The sequence below is a fragment of the Dicentrarchus labrax genome, unplaced genomic scaffold (genome assembly GCF_905237075.1).
Source record: "Dicentrarchus labrax unplaced genomic scaffold, dlabrax2021, whole genome shotgun sequence".
NCBI classification, from domain to species: Eukaryota; Metazoa; Chordata; class Actinopteri; family Moronidae; genus Dicentrarchus; species Dicentrarchus labrax.
Window position 1 is genome coordinate 21361150 of NW_026136720.1, and position 19857 is coordinate 21381006.

At 38.5% G+C, this 19857-nt stretch overlaps 3 protein-coding genes across 4 annotated transcripts; 1 reads left to right on the forward strand and 2 right to left on the reverse strand.

Annotated features, from left to right (window-relative positions):
- Positions 1 to 204: 204 nt before the first annotated feature.
- LOC127353176 (patatin-like phospholipase domain-containing protein 2) lies at positions 205 to 4864 on the reverse strand. Of its 2 annotated transcripts, none has more exons than XM_051382229.1 (9): positions 4442 to 4864; positions 3349 to 3581; positions 2789 to 2854; positions 2465 to 2674; positions 2290 to 2350; positions 1977 to 2177; positions 1647 to 1779; positions 910 to 996; positions 205 to 607 (listed from the first exon to the last, which is right to left on the reverse strand). In XM_051382229.1, exons 1-9 carry the CDS (start codon positions 4626 to 4628, stop codon positions 304 to 306), a joined length of 1482 nt encoding a protein of 493 aa, XP_051238189.1. In that variant the 5' UTR covers positions 4629 to 4864; the 3' UTR covers positions 205 to 303. The 2 variants fall into 2 exon arrangements, with proteins under 2 accessions (XP_051238189.1, XP_051238190.1); XM_051382230.1 differs by having other exon boundaries at positions 3349 to 3622; positions 4442 to 4531.
- Positions 4862 to 9706, forward strand: si:dkey-10o6.2 (uncharacterized protein LOC100124608 homolog). The gene is made up of 7 exons (XM_051382232.1): positions 4862 to 5125; positions 5204 to 5328; positions 5453 to 5519; positions 6368 to 6521; positions 7916 to 8058; positions 8186 to 8296; positions 9231 to 9706. The coding sequence occupies exons 1-7, from the start codon at positions 4973 to 4975 to the stop codon at positions 9408 to 9410; spliced, it is 933 nt and encodes a 310-aa protein (XP_051238192.1). The 5' UTR covers positions 4862 to 4972; the 3' UTR covers positions 9411 to 9706.
- Positions 9707 to 9708: 2 nt separating this feature from the next.
- On the reverse strand, positions 9709 to 18307 carry LOC127353177 (nucleobindin-2). Its single transcript, XM_051382231.1, has 13 exons — positions 18173 to 18307; positions 17470 to 17615; positions 17034 to 17141; positions 16801 to 16933; positions 15619 to 15722; positions 13946 to 14131; positions 13458 to 13548; positions 13141 to 13199; positions 12928 to 13020; positions 12605 to 12694; positions 12254 to 12424; positions 11770 to 11824; positions 9709 to 11242 (listed from the first exon to the last, which is right to left on the reverse strand). Exons 2-13 carry the CDS (start codon positions 17602 to 17604, stop codon positions 11136 to 11138), a joined length of 1332 nt encoding a protein of 443 aa, XP_051238191.1. The 5' UTR covers positions 17605 to 17615; positions 18173 to 18307; the 3' UTR covers positions 9709 to 11135.
- Positions 18308 to 19857: the final 1550 nt, after the last annotated feature.

Consider the following 19857-nt stretch of genomic DNA (forward strand, 5'->3'; position numbering starts at 1 on the left):
AGAGGACCAAAATAATGAGCTGAAAGATGCTAAATGCTTAAAAAGTTCCAATGAGCTGATATGCAGATGGAACTGCATACATTACATTACACACATTAATGTTATATTAATCATACAGTAATATGATTTGAGATAAAATATGAATTAGTGAAGCTTTAACATAGACTGAAAACACATTTGATAATGACACCATAAAACACAGGACATTTTTGCATTCCTTTATTCAACATTTTGAAAGTCTAATATTAAATATATTTATTTCAATGCAGAAAAGGATATTGAATCATCTGTTTTCTTTTGGTTTTAAGTTTGCTCGGATGCAATATTCCGGATCCACCCCACGGCTCTGCCCAAAGCCCAGCCTCTACCTGTGCTTTTAGGTGATTCTGTGGTGGCTTCACCAAACCCAGGGGTGGGGCTGAAGGTGGGTGTAGGGGGTGGGGTCAAGGATATGTGGTCCAACTCACTATGTGTGTTCCAGGTGAAGGTAAGACTGGAGGAAGGAGAAGTGTCTGGGGTCACTGGGAGAGTGTTGATGTCTTCTTTTGTCTGATCCCACAGGTTCAGGCCTGATGGCAGGCTGGTGCACCGGCGCAGTTCTGTCTCTCTGGAAAAAGCACAGTGTGGAGACAAAGGAAAGTTCAGTTTTAGTCAGGCTGGCGTTGTGGCTCTAGGACTGGCAGTTCTGGCGTGTCAGTCCACCACTTTGCTTGAGAGTGATCCCCTGACTTTTCATTTATGATCCAGACAGTGTGACCAACATACCAGAATTAACTCTTAAGTTCAGGAAAACAATACCATTTACCTCAAAGCTGAGCTGAGCTCAAGTACCTCCAAACGTGAGGGTTTTTAAGGCATTGCAACACATTTAGAGACATTTTTCTGGGCAGGAGAAATTTCACTGCATACCCATCATAGTCCTCCACCTTGTCCTTCGAGGCTTGTTGGCATATGTCTCCAGCCATGCCATAGACATCTGGGATCCAGCCCACAAGTCTAAAAAGAACAGTCAAAGTATTGGAGAGTCAAGTTAGCACATACTGGCAGTGGTAGAAGCAGTACTCAGAACTTTTATGTAAATAAACTCAGCATTGGGGAAAATAATCTGTAACAGATCGTTAAAATTTTCACTTGAATGAAAGCTGCAAATATTAGTAATGAACTCAAGAATAAAAGTTCTCACTGTGAACAACAGACATATTTAGTTTTGGGGATTTTCATGCCTTCACATAAGTTGAGGGGGGGGGACAACAAGAAATAGATGCTGCTGATGATTATCAGCTTATTTTATGTCAAATGAAAAACCTTTATATACAAAGTAACTACAGCTGTCAGAGAAATGTAGTGTAGTACAGTATTTCCCTGCAAAATATATTGGAGAAACCAAAAAATAATTTGTCTAGTTCGGTAGCTGCAAGAGACAAAAATAACTTTAAGACAATTATCATCAGCCAAATATCAATTTACAGTTATTAATACATCTATGTCAAAGAGTACCAGTATTAGCAAATCATCTGTAATATTTGTTGTAACCTGTTTGGACTACAGTACCAGACAGGTGAAGTTTCAAGATAATAACAAAGATAACATCACACTAGCATATTAGAAATAATTTGTATTGTTGAATACAAGCCAGTAGACTATACCTCTGGGCTAGAGAGTAGGCTGACTTCACAGGCAGAATACAAGGGATCTGCAGGTAAGAAGTCACTTTCTTCTTGGTCATCTGGGACAACAGACCACCAGCAGTATGTTTCTCTTTACTGGCCTCACACAATGCTGTCACAAATACAGTGAAAAACAAACATTACATATTTACTTCTGCTGCATTTCATTTACTGTACTGGCATAGCGCTCATATTATTGTTTCATTGGTTTCAATCACAATCCTTTCTGTACTGCGTGTGTTTTTTCACAAAGACACAAAACAAAGAGGATTTCTCTGTGGATCACAACCATGCCAGACGCCTTTTTACCCTTTTTAATGTTAACTGGGAGGTTCTCTATGAGCTTAGGATCCAGCCACCCGTGCTCTTCCTGAGGTGGTTTCAGTGCATCCAGTTGTGTGTCCTTGTTGGACTCTTCAGCTTCAGTCGGCTCCTTCACCAGCTCACAACAAGCAGGTTTGGTGGCATCGGTCTCCAAACTTCTCATTGGACACTCATTGCTGATCAGATCTGTGATGGACATTTAGATGATATGATTTCTGCAATATGAAGCACCATCAGCCACACTTTTGTTCCCTACCTTCTGTTTACATGTATATTCAACAGTAGAAGATCTCCTTACTGTTCTCTTGCAGGAAGCGGAGAGCATCTATGTAGCCATTGTGGCAGATTTCAGCCATTCCCTGTAAAATCCAAAGGTCCTTGGTAAGGATGCAAGCTAAATCTGTTTAATCTATGTAATATTACAGGTGTTCACGGTCCACTTGTATTACTTGTCTTGAGTTTTTGTGTCTCACCTCAGGCCCTGGGGGGAAGAAGGTGCTGGTCACTCTGTACATGTTCTCAGAGTTGACCTGGATGCTGACGTTGTTGAAGCGTACTTCGTGGAAGTTCAACGTGCTCCCTCGAGGGCAGAGGTCACTCTCACCAGCATACGCAGAGAAAGTGATTGTGTTTCTCAGGTGACAACGTGGCAGGTTGTCACTGACGGCACCATCCACATAACGCTGAGTGGAAAGGGGGGATGCTGATCAGTGTGTAGAACCAGAAATGTTATTATATTTTTATAGTAACCCTCCCAACCCTGATCCTAGCTTAAGTATAACAACTGGTTCACTCACCACTCCACGGTAAGTGGGTGGAATAACACCACAGTAGAAGGGGACGAAGCAGCTGCATATAAGGGCCTGCAAAGTGCAGATATTACTGCATATTAGTTACAGAAACACAACACAAACAATGGTGTAGTGATTTCTAAAAAAAGAGTTTTCTTTGGGGCTAAATGCATTTTCCGCCTTATTTCCAGGGAAGAAGGACTGGTGATCAAAACAGTAAACAAGATAAAATGGTTGCATCAGATATGACAATAAACTGGAAAAATAAGAACGGTTGCAACACTTGCACCAGCAGAATCACTTCTCCAGTTCTGGTAAAGGAGGGTAACTCCAATTACTGCCCCCGCATAGTCCTTCTGCATTCCCTCAGATTACAAAATGTATGTGTCTAGTCAGCTTTTCACAATCTTAAATATAAAAATAAGTCATGACAGTATCATCATAAATCCGTTTTACTGCTTTTATTTGGCAACTATCATGTTCTCAATCAATACACTTAACTGTGTCCTGGCCTCAGAAGACTGTGAACAAAATGGTCAGCTTAACTCCCAAATTGTAACATTTACCTGAATGAGCTCCTCTTTGCTGTCAAACTCTGACACTAGTACGTTCTTCCTGTCAGACACTCTGGTCAGGGACACACAGAGCTTCCCCGTGGCTCGAACATGGGCGTCTTCTGGAAGGCCTCTCACCAGAGAGTCCTTTACTATTTGCAGCAGGTTGTAAGCTGGGTGCAGGGGCCCAAGTTTGTGCTTCCTGCCCTCTTTGGCCATGAACATCAAATCAGCACAGCAGTTCTCTGCACAGAGGTGTTTGTGTATGTTTTCTATGCATCTTGTACTGTCAAACAAATGTGTACTGGTTAAACTAGAACATTAAATCAGCTTTCACGAATGTGTCTTAAAGTTGGTTTAGTTAGTCAAAGACAACGGAGTCCTGGAGTAAGCAAGACTAAAAGGAGGAAAGCAGGTGCATGTTAGATGTTCCAAATAGTCTACAGACATCGTCACAAGCAGGATTAAGCAGAAGTTAAACCAGTCTCCTTGAAGGATAGGTCATAGTAACCTCCATTGTGCAATTATCATAGTTTAATCCAGAACGGGATAAATCTACAACTATTTTAAGATAAATCTCTGCAAGTTGCTTTGAGTTAAGACAGCTCAAACAGGAATTTTAGTCTGGGACTAGGCTTAAGCCTTGTCTGTGAAACCAGGCCCAACTCTTAACTAAGATCTCAGAAAACTCTGATCTGATATGTCCGAACTAGGTGCAACAAACAAACACAGAGCATATCAGAATATCAGCACAGGCTTTCTTACATGGCCATGAAGAGACTGATAAGATAGACATGCAATTGCAAACTCAATATCTTACAGTAATTAAGGAAAAACAAATAAAGAAAAGTCTAGAAAGTTTATGTTGAGACAAAAAAACTCCCTATGGTGTTGATAGTGGTATTGGCATTGACTGGAGATTTATCAATGGACAATGCTGCTTGATGCATTAGGCCTATACCGAGTTATATAATAAAAAATAGGGGTTGAAATGCAATTGAATATTGCTTCATTTAAACTAGCTGATTAGCTAATTACTAAAGCTTAACTTAAAATGACAGATTTTTTAATGAAGTTTGGTCTGTGGAGGGAACCCACAACTCACCCAGGGGGATTCCAACACTCAGAACAGTCGCCATCAAAGCACCCGCAGACGCTCCGTAGATTTTAGAGGCGTCTTGTATTAAACGAGGAAATCGTTCGAGGATACAGCTGGTGGCACCCACATAATAAATCCCCATAAACCCGCATCCTGCAAAGGAGATGCTCCACTCTTTCTTCAAATCAAACATTTTCCTCAGGTGCGACTCCACCAGCAAGAGTCCGGACTGTACCAATCTACCTCAGCAACTAACCCAACTTGTTGAAATGTAAGATTAAAATGAGGACGATCATGTTGGCCAGCCGCCAACCTACACATTACCTGCGAACATCACCCAAAGGTGAAAGGATAATCAATTATTATGTAATTCTTTCTACCATTATGATCTCTCTTCCTATTGGCTGGAAAAAAAGGTCACATGACAACACAGCCTGAGGTCGCAACCGATGGACAGCAGCTTTTTAATCATCCATGGTGTGAGAGATCCTGCAATTCTTTGTTCAGCTTCTTTCAGAGAGACTTTTTGATTTTAAAATGAGCATCCCGGTGGTGGACTTTAGCGCGTACAGCCTGAGCAAGGAAGATGTTACAGACGAGCAGATGCGCAACTTGATCAAAGAGTTGAAAACAGCTTTCACAGAAGTTGGTTTTGTTTTTCTGGAGAACACGGGGATCACCCAGGAGGAGGTGAGAACAGCAAATAAAATGAAGTTTAGTTATTTGGTGTGTGCTCAGAGTGAGATGTCTCCTGGTTTGTCTGGATAGGTGGATCGTGTTATGGACATATCCAAGAGGTTCTTCCTGCAGCCAGATGAAGTGAAACAACCGTTCACCAGGAAAAGCTTTGCCAACAATCCTAACCACGGCTGGGTGTCTCTGGAGACTGAGAGGTAGATCAGAAAATGAGCACAACACACACACACACACACACACACACACACACACACACACACACACACACACACACTTATCTGCACAATTTATTGGTTTTAAATGTGAATAACTGCTTTTCAGGTTGAATCCACGTCGACCTGGAGACCTAAAGGAGGCATTCAACACTGCTTCACTTCACCCTGACATAGTAATGATTCACTGTCAGAGTTAGACTTTGCTCATTTTATACAACAGACCTACCTCATGATAGGGGTGGAATGTAACTAAGTAAATTTTTTCAATTTGCCTACGGAGTATTTCCTTCTTATGCATCTTTCTACTTCTCATCTCAGAGATCAATATTGCACTTTTTACTCCACTACATTTATCTGACGGCTTTAGTCACTAGTTGCTTTACAGATTACAATTTTTCACACAATTCCTCTCCAATGAAATCCATCTCCAATTTTTGAAATTGAAAATGAAGTGTTCCCGAGAAAATCATCCTACTGCCTGAACTGGATTTGCTGGAAAAAGCATTGTCACAAAGCTGAAGCTTGTTTTTATATCAAAGAGTTGAAAACAGTAGTAAGAAAATATTCACATGGAACATTTTTCTGCAGAATGAGTACTTTTACTTTTGATACTTTAAGTCAATTTGGTTGATAATACGTTTACTTAAATAAGGTTTTAAATGCTTTTACTTGAGTATTTTCATGCTAATATAAGCAGCCGATGTTGATTTATCACAGATATATCAGTATCTGCACATGAAACAGAAGCCAGGAAAATGCAGTACAGAAATATAGATATATATGTCTGAGGTCAGTGTCCTGCTCAGTCCATATTTTTATTCTTTTAAAGGTCAAATGTGTAACATTTAGGAGAATCTATTGGCAAAAATTTAACATTTGGAACCTTTAAACCAATTTTAAGAAAAGATTTTTGCTTATGTTATGTATTTATGTTAAAACAATGAATAACAAGAACTTTTAATGTCAGTTTTGTCTGCACAAATCCAGTTTCAGGCTCTAATTCTGTTCTCATCTGCTATAGAAATGGCCCTCTGGTGCTCTAACAGGGTTCCAGGAGATCCAGACGTCTTTCTTCCTGCGCTGTAAAGAGCTGAGCCTGCGGGTGCTGAGGGTGGTGGCCCACAGTCTGGGTCTGGACCCCGAGGTCTTCCTGGGTGCACATCGTTTAATTGGAAGTATGTACAAAACACCACTCTCCCTGCGCTCACTATGGAGTGTGTTGTTGTTGCTTGGGTTCAAGCTGGATGTCATGTAGAGAGACAATGAGTCCACATCAGATGATCATTCTGACTTGATCCTTTGTTTATCTGCATGAGGTCTTATGAGGTGTGTGTGTGTGTGTGTGTGTGTGTGTGTGTGTGTGTGTGTGTGTGTGTGTGTGTGTGGACCTTCTCACATTAAGTGGTGGAATGTAACTAAGTACATTTACTCAAGTGCTATACTTAGAGATTTGAAGTACTTTACTTTAATTGAGTATTTCTATTCTAGGTAACTTTATACCTTTCCTACACTAAATATCAGAAGCCAATACTTTTTTACTCCACTTCATTTGTCCAACAGCTTCAGTTACTTGTTACTTTTCAGAGCACAGTTTTTCATACCCTCCCTGTGAAAACCATGTATCTCCAATGTTTTCTGATAAACTGAAGAATGAAAATGTTCCTTATACTTAAAGTACATTAACTTTAATTAGTAATTAATGAATTATTTAAAAAGCTCTTGGATTAGCTGGAAAAGTAATTGTCACAAAGCTGAAAACTCTTATTTTCTTAATAATATTTTCTTAAACTTCTTACGCTTATTTTCTGAGCTCAAGAAAAGTTGACTTAAGAGATACGTGGTTCTCATAGTACAGCGATGATACAAACATACAATGGTCCTATAGAATATGATGCATTGCTGTATTAAACTACGGAGCAGTACATAAAAATGCAACATACACATTAAAAGTCAGAATATTGTAATCTGCTGAGTGGCTAAAAAGAGATTTGCTCAAGGGCACAGAGGTGATGGTTACTAAGGAAGTGCAGCATTACCCATGCAGTTTCCTCACACACTTTACCAGCTGGTGTATTTATTCAAACGTTGCTCTAGTTAACTGTGTTTGACTTCCACATTGTCAGTAAAGGAAGTCAAGTTTAGGCATTAATTATGCTGATTTAGACTTAATATTTAGAGGAACTTTCTAAAAAAAAAAATCAACTTTCTACTAATAAGATCTTTAAGATCCTTTTGTGTGTAAATGTGAACAATGTAAAATGTAATAACACAATATCCAAGATAATTCAAGTAACAACAGCATTAAAGATGAAAATGAAAATGAAAAAAAACATACAACGTTTAGTCACCAACACAACAACAAAAAAATCATCATCTTGGAAGACCCCCTGTGTATCCAACAGGCTCCTGTTTACTGGAACAACAGCCAAGTCTTTAAGTACCCTTTTGTTCTTATACCACAGCCAAAAATACTCCCAGTAGTACTGAACCTGGAGCCCAGAGTAAACTCTATACTCCTGTGATACTAATATACCAGGCAGGTTTAACAGCATTGTTGTGTCTCCTTTAGCTGATCAGAACGGCACAACACTGCGGTCTCTGTACTACCCACCAGTTAACAGTGAGAAAGTGAAGGAGGGTCAGCTGCGATGTGGAGAGCATTCAGACTATGGCAGCATCACCCTGTTGTTTCAGAGCTCTGAAGGTTTGCAGGTAAAACCCACTGACAACTCCTCCTCTCTGAATTCAAGACTAAATATAAACTGTTCAAACTAAGTGAAGCCTTAGGACTACATCTACACAAATTCATGTAATTCACCTGACACTTGTCAACCTCCAGGTGCGTAGACGTTCAGGTGAATTCATCTGTGCTCCCAGCATCCCCGGAGCAGTCCTCATCAATGTCGCTGACCTGCTGCAGCGATGGACCAGCGATCAGCTTGTCTCTGTGGTGAGTTGAGAGGAGGTTTTGCGTCTCACATTTGAATGAAAACGTTTTGGTGGATTTAAGTCTTTTGTTTTAGTTTATTGAATTGTTAATTATAAAAAGGACACAAGTACGTGCATGGGGCTTAACAAGACGTATCAGCTATTATGTTTGGCACAACAATAAAATAAGGGATACATTACTGACTTTACCACTGAATAACTTACAGTAATGTGTCTACATTTACAGTAGGTTATATCAAAGGATGAGTAATTGCTATTCAGTCAGTACGAGAAATACAGATAATAAGATTTCAAAAATCAATAGATCTGTTTGGCTTGTAGCACAACTATTACAGTACACAAAATAGGAGACCACTGACTTTACACACATGGACCACTTGGTTGTTAGCCACAAAGTCAAGCTCAGCCCTCAATTCCAGCTACATCAGCTGATTCCCTTCAAGCATCCAATTGGAAAATGTCATTCAGGGCGCCTTATTTAAGCTGCTTTAAGCCTGCCAACCTTTGCTGCTTCCTCTGCAAACTACTTTGCAACCCCCCTCCACCCAAGCTCCTCTTTTTATGCTGTATCTGATTTAATCAATGTCATTTCTGTTGCCATTGATGCTTGCTCTGTTCTGTACCCTGGGATGCACATGGAAGGGCAGGTAGGTCCCAGAACAGAGTCATGCTGCCAGATATATAATTCTGCATTTTAGAAATTAATTAAAGTTATTTTGATAAAAGTGGTCCTGACTGAACTATAGTAATTGTACCAGACATTGTAGGACAATGCCAATTTCAGCTTAACTATAACTATTAAAGGAGAATTATAGTAATACAATAGGAAATAAAAATAAAAGTAGGTTCAAGTTCACTATGAATTCATTAAGTGATACCAAAAAACTAATTTCTTTAATGTAAAAGCTTCTTATTGCAGTTGTCCTGTCTCTCAGCTCCACAGAGTCTTATTGCCCCCTGCTGGAGACTCTCGCACACGTCAGTCTATGGCTTTCTTTGTCCAGCCGGATGACGAGGCTCTCATCACCTGCTGCGATGGCTCCAACAAATACCCTCCAGTGACAGCGGGCACCTACCTCACTGAGCGCTTCAATGACTCATATGGAAAAAACTAAATTTTCGACCCATCAGTTCATTCATACACAACTGTTGATTATAAGTGTGTTGTCGTTTTGTCAACAGACGACTGCTGTCCTGCTGAGCTTTTAAGACATGCCTGGAAAGTCTTATTTTCGTCAAAATGATGAATATGTCACTTTGGATCCATAATGTTTTTACATTTTTTAAATTGTGTTCTGAATATGATTGTGTTTATTAGATAATCAGTGAGTCAATGTGTATGTTTTATTTGTTCAAGTTATTTTTATTAGTGTGTATGATTTTTTTAAAAAGGAGAGACACAAACCTCAAATCTGCAAGCTCATTCACTTTATTGTCCACATTCAAACCTTCTACAACATTTTCATGAATTCAGACATTGGCTGGTGGACAGATTTAACTGCTTTTTGAAAAGGGGCCGTAAAAATAAATCAACCAGTATATTATCATTAAAATATGATGATATGATATGTTTATGTCATTTTATCTGTTGTATTCATCTAAAATTATAATTATATATATATATATATATATATATATATATATATATTTATTAAGTATATTAATTATACTCTTTTTGGAGTTTAATTGAGGTTTTCTCATCACCAGGTGATGGTTCAATTCAAGGTCAAATACAACCAGCTGTTTAATTCACAGCATGCAGAGAAAAAATAGTTAGTAGTATTCTATCTTCAAAAATCACAAAGATTCACAGACACACACAAGCACTGACACAAACACAGTTAACACACACACACACACACACACAAACAAACCACTTCAGAATCCATACAACCCTCACTCTAACACCATTACAATTAGATTAAATTAAAAGATTTAAATATATCTGTAACTCTGTAAACTAAATATATCCTTCAATCATCTGGTCCAAAAGGAGACGACAGCTGGAAAGGACAATTGAAGGAATGTAGATTAAACTGTAAAAATAAAATAGCTTCGAAGAATTTCCCAACAAAATGATGGCTGAAGAGAATTGTGGGTAGTTGTTGCAGTACGGACTCCTTTTAAGAACTTATATAAAACAGTTTAGAGGTATTAGGACAAAATCAACTGTGATTTTGAAATGTTGATTGACAGCATACTTTCACATCGACCTAGGTATACATTGTCACATTCTAAAAATAAAAACACAAAACAAATGTGAAAATTAACGTGGTGAAATACAAGTAAAGTAAATAGGACCATTTCATTCATTAGCCAGCAGGACAACGTAAACTCTCTAAAGTTACGTTTCTGACATTCATTTTTCTGAACTGGCTCCCTTTAATGGAATAAATAAATTAATCTTCAAAAGTATTTTCTCTAAGAGACAGTATCAGTGACAATGAACTGCAGTGTGCACTAAACAAAACATTCACATATCAGGCCAAAAGCCCTCCCATTTCACCCCAAAGCACTTCCCATGGAGAACATGGGCGTCCTTGTTGTGATAAAAGATCAAAATGACAAAAACAAAAGGGTCGATTGTACACAGAGAAAACTGGACCAGCTCCACATTTCAAGTCTGATTTATGCAGCCAAATCGGGCATAATGGGCACTGGCACTAAATCTGAAGCCTGAACAAGCCTGTGCTCTTAATATTTAGGCAGATTTTTGTTAAGTGGTTTTTTTTTTTTTTTGTTGAAAATCCTAAACAAAAATGGAAAATTGGAATAATTACAAGGCAAACACGCACACATGCTCACTGGCATTCATACAGCACACGGAGCATTGAGCCCTGCTAAGAGTGTCCTGGCACCGGTACACCTTGCTGCTGGTGACCGGGGGGCAGTGGTTGACTGTTTCCTGGTACAACTGGTGCAGATTCACTTGCAGGAGCTCCCGGCTCTGCAACAGAGAGTCATATTGGATCAGGTTGATGGGTTGAATTTACATGATCATGTGGCTGAAGATGAAAGACTACAGCCTTTAGGTTAAAGGAGTGGGTCTATTTGCTTCAAATGTCCCTTCTTCTTTTGCAACTTCTACTGAGCATTTTTTGGATGTTACTACTGGGGGTGCAGAAGTTGAAAATGTTTAAATTCTGTACCTCTACTGTTCTTACAAATAAGACTCCTCACGGGAGGGGGTCTAATGAAAGATGTATTAATTTGCGTTATGGGAATTGTAGGTTCAATCATTTAGTATGTAGCTAACTCATACTAGGAACTAACAGTCATGATATCTTGGCTTCTGCTGATTTATGATCATTCTTTTTTAATGTCTATTTTGAGTCCTCCAACTTTATAGAATACTAAATGACAGGAGTACCTCTTTGATATCTCTAACTGTGCTTTAGTGTAAAAGTCTGTTCTGTGTCAACTCTTCTTGGTTAAACTGGATTTAAACAACAATCACTGCAATGTAGTACTTACGTTTGACCTCAACATTTGAGTTTTGAGCTTTTAACCTTTCCATTTCTTCTACTGCCTAAACAGAGAAAACACAATGGAGAACGTTAGAACATCACAAAATAAGTGGCAATCTCTGCTCAGTTTATCAGCAGAAATATTTGGTAAGAACAACAGTACCAGAACTACACATTAAGTTACACCATGACAAATTTATTGCTAAGATATAAGATAAGATAGATAAGTTATTTGCGTGAACTTGGCAACAGTAAGCAGTACTGTACAATAACCTTTGGGTGCGGCTCACCAGTGTTGTTACAAGGAATTAAATGTTTCACAGGCAAACAAATCATGCACATCATCAAAATTATTTGAACTCATTTGCACTATGGGTTACAGTGGGGATATTACTTTTATACATTTATTGCACATGTCAAGCGACTGCAGACGGAAGAAATCCAGATACCTGATTGTACATCATCTGCAAATAATTCATTTCTAAATTCACCTGCTGTAGCCCCAACTTCTGAGCATTGAGTTCTTCCTCTTTCCTTTCAAGCTCCTCCCTCTGTTTCTGCAGCTCGGCCGACTTTTTGTTGATGTCATTCTCCTCGTGGGCCAGTTGCTGTTCATACTCTCTCAGCTCCTCCTCCGTGTAAAGGGGGTTTTGATCTAAAGTCTGTGGAGGCAGGAAATTAAAGGATGTAATAAATTGAATAAAGAATAGGATGACACGCAGCAAAGGGCAACAGGTTGGAGTCGAACTCATGGCGACTACACCTCTACCAGGTGAGCTACCAGGATGCCCTGAAACCTCCCATTTCTGTCTCCATTATCAGACTTTTCTAGAAAATCTTACCTCCCACTCATCTTTTTCCATGAAATCCTCCTTCTTTGTGGCTGCCATGAACTCGCTCAGTGACACAAGTCTGTCTTTATTGGTGTCCACCTGTACATCAAAGAACAGCCAATAAGAAGTCTTCAAATTTAATCGTTGGAGAGAAAGCTTCAACCTTTCAACTCCCTACCTCTGTTAATGTTAAATGGTCAAACTGACTGAATTTTATCTTTTTACTGACTTCATTCAAAGTATGCCCGGTCCATTTGTGGGGCCTGATCATTACTGTAGCAATAATACACATGAGATAGCTTCCATATCTGTTTTGTTATTGTGGGGCTCACCTCATTCATAACATGCTCTCTCATTCGCAGTCTCTCTTCCTCCATCTCAACCATGTCGTCTTCTACATTTTCAGGGTTGTACACCTTCTCCAGCTTGAAGACACATACGGATACAAAGTTCACCTTTAAGGCTTCTTTATTTATATATATTACATTATTCTAAAAAGTGCAGAACATCAGGGCAGTTTGTCATACATACATCAACATAAATACCTCTTTAGTGAAGAGAGCTTCAAGTTCGCTCTCATCAAAGAAGCCATCTCCATTGGTGTCTGCAACGCAAAACCAAACGGCTGTTTTTAAAAGATAATTTCATCTATACAAATAAATTTACTCAGATTAATACTATGTCAACAGTGTGTTCGGCTTTATCTTGCTTAGTGGATCACTAGTCTACACACAACACATTTGGCAGAAGATGTTTGTCACTAGATTGTAGAATTCAAAGGTCGATTTGACTGGTCATTTATTTAAGAGAGCAGAAAGTAGTCATTAGTCGTTCTGTAGACACAGATACAGTCTCTGGTTACCGTGCATTTTGAAAAAGGTCTTGGGATCAAAGTCTTCTGGATCCAAACCATCTGCCTCCTGCCACACCTCCTTCAGCTGGTCTTCACTGCCCTGCACACACACACACACACACACACACACACACACACACACACACACACACACACACACACACACACACACACACACACACACACACACACACACACACACACACACACACACACACACACAGTAGATGTCAGTTTATCTTCAAACATATCACCGTAGTTTACTTCAGGATTTCTTTTTTACACTTTAAAAAGAAAAATAAAACATGACTTTTTGATGGTACTCAAAATTACAATATGTTACAAATAATGTTGTTCTGCATAGTCCCTAAAATTCTAATAATTCTACCAACTAATATCTCATAATAACTAATAAATGAGGACACTTAATACTATGTCACTAAATGAGTTGTAATCTCTACTTGCATCAGTTAACTTCCCTAAAGCAAGTCTCTTACAGGGTGGTTAACTTTTGGATGTTCTGCATGTTTCTTTTTCATCTCCTCGTAGTGCTGCTCCTCCCTCTTGCGCTCTTCCTCATTCAGGGCTTTCAGACGTTCCCTCCTCTCATGCTCCTTCATCATTTCGTACCTCTTGAACTCATCGTGGCGGCCCTTGTCAAAGTTCTCCAGGTCTTTGGTCGCCTACAAATGAAAACAAAAAGTTGAGAAGAGGAAATTCACACCTGCATTGTGCAGCTCATACTGGTACACTACACATTTCATGAATTGATTCCCACACAAGTGATGCAATTGCTGATTATCGGATTGCCCTAAAATGTCAAAAAATTCTTAAAGAGCAGTTTCAACAAGGAAATGTTATGGTCATTGATTGTTAAACGTACTATAAGGAGTTTTTAACTGGTTATAAAAGGGTCTCAATTCAATACTGATGCCGCTATATGACCAAGATAAACAAACAAAACCTTTAGCAAGAATATTGGCTATTTCTATATTTCTGTATAGTTTTTCTTAATGCCTGCCACCAGGTCAGATTCAGTCAGATACCCCTCGAAATCAGATGAACTGTGGCGGAAGAAACATTACCGCTTCTGTCAACAGGGGCTTTTAGTGTCAAATAAAAGTCTCACAAACAGAGCAAACCTGTATCAGTATGGTTTTGACCAAGCAGTCCCAAGGCATAAGTGAAAAAAAATGACGTGACACAAACCTACAACTGCACAAAACATTTGGATTTGCATGTATTTGATTGTTAACTCCACTGTATAACCACAGAGATATGCCGAACCCAGTGACTTCCCTCCAGCAAAAGACATAAATATGTCAAAAAAGACCGGACTGATTAGTAGAGCTGACATGTGAGCTAGCAGAGAAGAGTTGTTTGAAACCTGTAATTCTCTGTAGGCTCATCCATCCTAATTACAGTGATAACATGAGGCAGGCTGTTGTTTACTATGCGTATGACTGTGAAGCAGTTACATATAAGCAGCAGCACTATAGTACACACAAACAGTGTATAGGAACATGTTCAGTAGAAGCTTGAAAGTTTTATCCAGAGCTCGAAATTAACTTTTCTCTTCAGTGTGTTTCAACTGTCCCGAAGTCTACTTTCAACTGCCTCAGACCTAACAATGAAATCACCCTGCGTGTGTGATCACAGTCAGTCTGATCTCTTAATTTTGAGTGCTGGTCTTATCCATTCAAGGGTCTAAGATAGAAAAATAGGAAAGAAAATCGCTAACTCTAACAAAATGTAGAAATCTGTATCTAAAGATAATCTAATAGTACTTACACTAATGATTGTCTTAGAACACATTTTCAGCTATTTGTGCTACTTGAACAGTCAATATGAGTCTATGACAGGTTTTCCTCTTTTAAATGAGTCATTTATTTATTTTAGCTGTGTTTGATGCTCACACTGCATACAGAAGCAGGTTCCTATTTGTATACACTATGTCATGTTATTAATAAAATACATGTATTACTGAATATACTTTCTCTGAAAAGCAGGAACCTTAGCTGATGAATTTTTGCCTTCTTAGTCAACTTTTATGTGAGTGAGCACCCACAACTACTACACACTACAACTGCTGGGTAAAGAGGCCAGCTCTACTACAGTAATGATCTACTTAATGAACATTATCCAGGTGTTTTTTCATGACCAACCATACCGATTTGATGAGGCGGTCCAGGTCCTCCACCTCGAAAGTGTCTGGATTCAGGTGGTTGAGGTGCTCAAACTGTTTCAGCAGGGCCTGGTGGCTTGCTGTCCGGCCTTCGAGAAGGTATTAATGAAACATTTTATTTAACTGTTTTGTGAAGTGTTTTGCAGTTGTTGGAACATAAAAAGATGAAACAGATATTTTGCTTATTTTAGACTGCTTTCATCTGTGAGGGAAATGCTTTCATAATCAAGAGTTTCCTTTCCTTCTTGCTAATATAAGATGACTTGCAAACATGATTCTACTGTTGTTCACACGCTTTATGCTTAATGAATAGAAGTGTCTTATATATCCACCATGTATAACCATGTTTAAGCTGTTTGCTTCCTGAAACCTCATCTTGTTTAAGTGTATCCGTACCACAAAGGAATATATGTGTGGAGGTCTTTGAGGAGTAGGATCATGAAATGGACATATGACACGATGTGACATACAAAGGACAAGAAAAGAACAATGTGTGGGTAGAAAGTAGGCAGAGAAAGGTTTAATAATAAACAGAGGAAAATCATGAGATTCCTGTTGTTTTGGTTACAGTAAATGTATCTAGGAGAGACTGCCTTTCAAGCTGCTGCTAATGCCTCTTGTCTGCAAACATATTAAAGTGTAGACAATCAGATTTAAAAAAAATATTGTTTCTCTCTCTCACCTGCACTAGAAAGTAACTGATTTTTCACACAAAAAACTGAGAGATTGCATCATTCAACACACAAACCCAGTTTGTTTACTGAAGCTCAGCTCAAATTTACACTGGAAAAGGGAAAGTAAGTGTGAATTTAGCACGATGGCTAGGGATTCCTGTGTTTGTACTTAATATGACACCACCTCTAAATCTTTCTACAACTTGCACCATCTTGCATAATGTCTCCAACCAATATGTTTTTAAAACGGTGATGTGTTATGACTTCCACCTGTATTTATGTTCTTTAACAATCATATTCTTAATCTAATTTCATAGAACATTTGTTAACCACTGTTAGCTGAGGTAGGTGCAGTATTACATCATGTTCCTGTGTCGAGTAGCCACATCCTATATTTGACGATGACCCAACTGTGTATTACAAAACTTCTTGTGCAACTTCAATAAGCACAAATTTGTCAGAGACACATAAACAAGATACACAGGACACTTACCATTACCCTCCTGGATGTCATGTTTGGCTTTGATGAGCATCCGCAGCCTGTTCATCTCCTCCCTCTTCAGCTCGTCAAGCTTAGTCCGAAAGTTGTGGTGGACAAAGTCCAGCTCTTTGGAAAGTTTGCCATGCTGCAAGCAGAAAATCAACACGGCCCAGTTCAATACAAACTGTTCATGTCAACAAACAGCTTACAAAATAATGGAATGTTTAGTGAGTATGCAGACGAACCTTGATGTCATCTATGTTTGCATTTTTTAGCTTTTCTTTGAAATGGGGATCTTTCTCAAGGAACTCAATGACTTCCCTGAGGTAGCGGTCGTAGTGCAGCCCAGTGTCCTGAAGCGCAAACCAAAGCACACATCAGTGTTTGTTGGAATAAAATGTACATTTAACTTGACTTAGGGCCATTACGGAAAACTCTTGTGTCGCTTAAATCTTCAAAAAGAATGGTAGCATATAATTTAACCTAATACTGTTTGTTTGTTTGGAGCAATACTCCCATCAACCCTTTACCCAAAGCAAGTGTACTTTCATGTGCAACAACCCTGTCTTAGACACTTTAAGCCCAAATGATCCCCTCCTTTGAATGACTGAGAGGTATTTGGTGCAATTAGTTATAAGACCAAGATTTAGATCCCTGTATACAACAGTCCATCTGACTCACAGCACTCTGTGGTGGCTGCAGTTCCTCTTGAGGCTTTTCTTTGGTCTTGTCCACACTGATAGGCACTGACTGGATACACACCCACAAACTCAGCAGAACCAGCCCACAATGGGCTAAGGTTTTACCTCTCACCATCTGGTTAGGTACTTAGAGAAAAAGAAAGGAGTTAATTGTGTAAATAATTATAACTTGGTCATGTTACATGAATATGATACGTCTCTCACAGAGCTTTTTAACTATACTGAAAATGTTCGGCTTATGTGTCCTGTGTGTGTCTAACCAGTAATGTGTGGAGATGCTCTATCCTTAAAAAAGAGACAACACCTTTAATTTCTCAAGCATTGCAAAACTGGCATGAGCCACAACGTAATCTGGAGACAATATGGGATGAGATTATGCAATGGATGCAACTCTGTAACACAAGCAAAGGACTGTGCAACACACGTGGTTGGTGGATAAAGACACAGCGAGCTCACTTCAAACAAATAACTTGAAAGAGTGTTTTGTGAAGCTTCTACTCACTCATGACAAACACAAACACACGGGCTAACGCTATCGTTTAAAGACCGGGCAGCTTAGAGATGATGGTTTAGTAAAGATGTTAGCTAATTCATTAACCCATACATGTAGAAAAGCTACAAAACAAGCTTTAGCATCACAGTTGGTCTAAAAAAAAACCACTTACTTGTAAACAGACACTTACTTTACTCTTTATCGTGCTTTATAACCGTTCAGTTTTTCCTCAAAGTGCCTGAGCTTCACTGGAGCTTGTTTACAGCTGTCACCTACCACCAATACAAGCCTCCTATGACCACAACCTACGGAAAAAGGTTGTGATCACCATGACAACGCCCCGCCCCCAGCCGCCCCCATTGGGCAGCAAAAGTATACTTTCTTTGTGAAAGAGTCGCGTTGAGAGCTGATTGGACGCTCCACCTGTCAGTCAAAGCGTATCAACCCGCCAACCCGTGGCTTAAGGTGCGTTGAGCCAAACTGTACGTGGCGTTCAGTCAACACCAGACGAGGGCGGAGTTAGTGTTTGATGCGAGGAACATTATTCATGGTTTAAACTGAATTACACATATTTCATTATATAGCCTATTTGTACACGACAGCATATGGTCAGTGCAAATTAAATGAACGGAGATGGAAAATATTAAGGATTGTAGTGGAATTGAAGTGGTGCGTGTACCAAAATGTATCAATGCTGCAAAACACAGAGACTGTTTTACAAATTACAAAACAGTCCAAAAGCTAATTTAAAAAAAAAAAAACCCAGAGCAATCATATTAAGAAATGTACAGTTTGTGTGCTTTGTCTATTTAGTCTTGGTTATTGCATCATTATAGTAGACAGAAGGGGGCATGGAGACTTTAAGAAATATAAATGGTGATTTAATTGCAAACAATCCCATTTATCAATATTTGCTTTGAAAAGCCCTCAAATTAAGATATTGGAACTTTACATCATTGTGGTACATTAGTAAAGCATTTCATAGAAATATCTAAAGTCCTACTGTATATATCTATCGCATATTCACTTGCCCCTGTCTATACTGCACATGTCTACCTATAGTGTATTCATATCTAGCTGTCTGTATATAATGTCAACCAATTTATTTACTTGTACTAACATCCGCACTATATAATTTACTGCTAATCTGTTCATACTCTAAATATCTTAACTTAATAGCCGTATATATCTTAGTGTATTCACTTCACTCCGTTCATTCTGTTTAAGCTGTTCATACTGTATATATCCAGCTAGTATAGTTATTTTTATATATATATACCTGTGCATACTCTACACTTTAGTGCTTTTTGCACTTCTGGTTATATGCTTAACTGCATTTTGTTGTCTTAGTACTTGTACTTTGTGCAATGACAATAAAATTGAATCTAATATAATCTAATCTAATCTAAAGGTGGCAATAGAAATCCATAAATAAATGATTTTTCCAAATCTTCTGACATTTTTGAAAATAATCCATTAAAAGTATCAGCAGAATACAAACATTTACTTACTTTACTGTGTAAGCAGCATTTTACAGGTACAGGTACATGTACTAAGTTTTATTAAATCAAACAGTAGGCTACTAAACTTACACATATAACATATACACATATAATCGTTTAATAATGTATATTAAATGTGTACAAAAGTACACAAAGCATAAGGATGTGTTTATCTCCATAGAAATTATTATTTTGTATTGATTATTTGTTTTACATTTTAGACAGTGATACATTTTTTTTCTCCAACTTTTGATAACAATTATGATAAGATATGTTATATTAAAAACACACCTGAAATATCACAAATAGAAGCACTAACCCTAACCCTTATGCAACACAAGGACCCCTGTCGTTATATATATAATATTTGTCT

Bases quoted from the DNA above. Each gene is read 5' to 3' on its own strand.
- si:dkey-10o6.2 (XM_051382232.1), top strand. From the start codon at position 4,973: ATGAGCATCCCGGTGGTGGACTTTAGCGCGTACAGCCTGAGCAAGGAA. The intron at 5,520-6,367 runs GTAATGATTCAC...CATCTGCTATAG, and splicing joins CTTCACTTCACCCTGACATA to AAATGGCCCTCTGGTGCTCT. The intron at 8,059-8,185 runs GTAAAACCCACT...GTCAACCTCCAG, and splicing joins AGAGCTCTGAAGGTTTGCAG to GTGCGTAGACGTTCAGGTGA.
- LOC127353176 (XM_051382229.1), bottom strand. From the start codon at position 4,628: ATGTTTGATTTGAAGAAAGAGTGGAGCATCTCCTTTGCAGGATGCGGG. The intron at 1,780-1,976 runs GTAAAAAGGCGT...TATTTGTGACAG, and splicing joins CCCAGTTAACATTAAAAAGG to CATTGTGTGAGGCCAGTAAA. The intron at 608-909 runs GTATGCAGTGAA...TGCTTTTTCCAG, and splicing joins AAGGTGGAGGACTATGATGG to AGAGACAGAACTGCGCCGGT.
- LOC127353177 (XM_051382231.1), bottom strand. From the start codon at position 17,604: ATGGTGAGAGGTAAAACCTTAGCCCATTGTGGGCTGGTTCTGCTGAGT. The intron at 15,723-16,800 runs GTAAGTGTCCTG...ACCTTCTCGAAG, and splicing joins TGACATCCAGGAGGGTAATG to GCCGGACAGCAAGCCACCAG. The intron at 11,825-12,253 runs GTGAATTTAGAA...TTCTCTGTTTAG, and splicing joins AGAAGTTGGGGCTACAGCAG to GCAGTAGAAGAAATGGAAAG.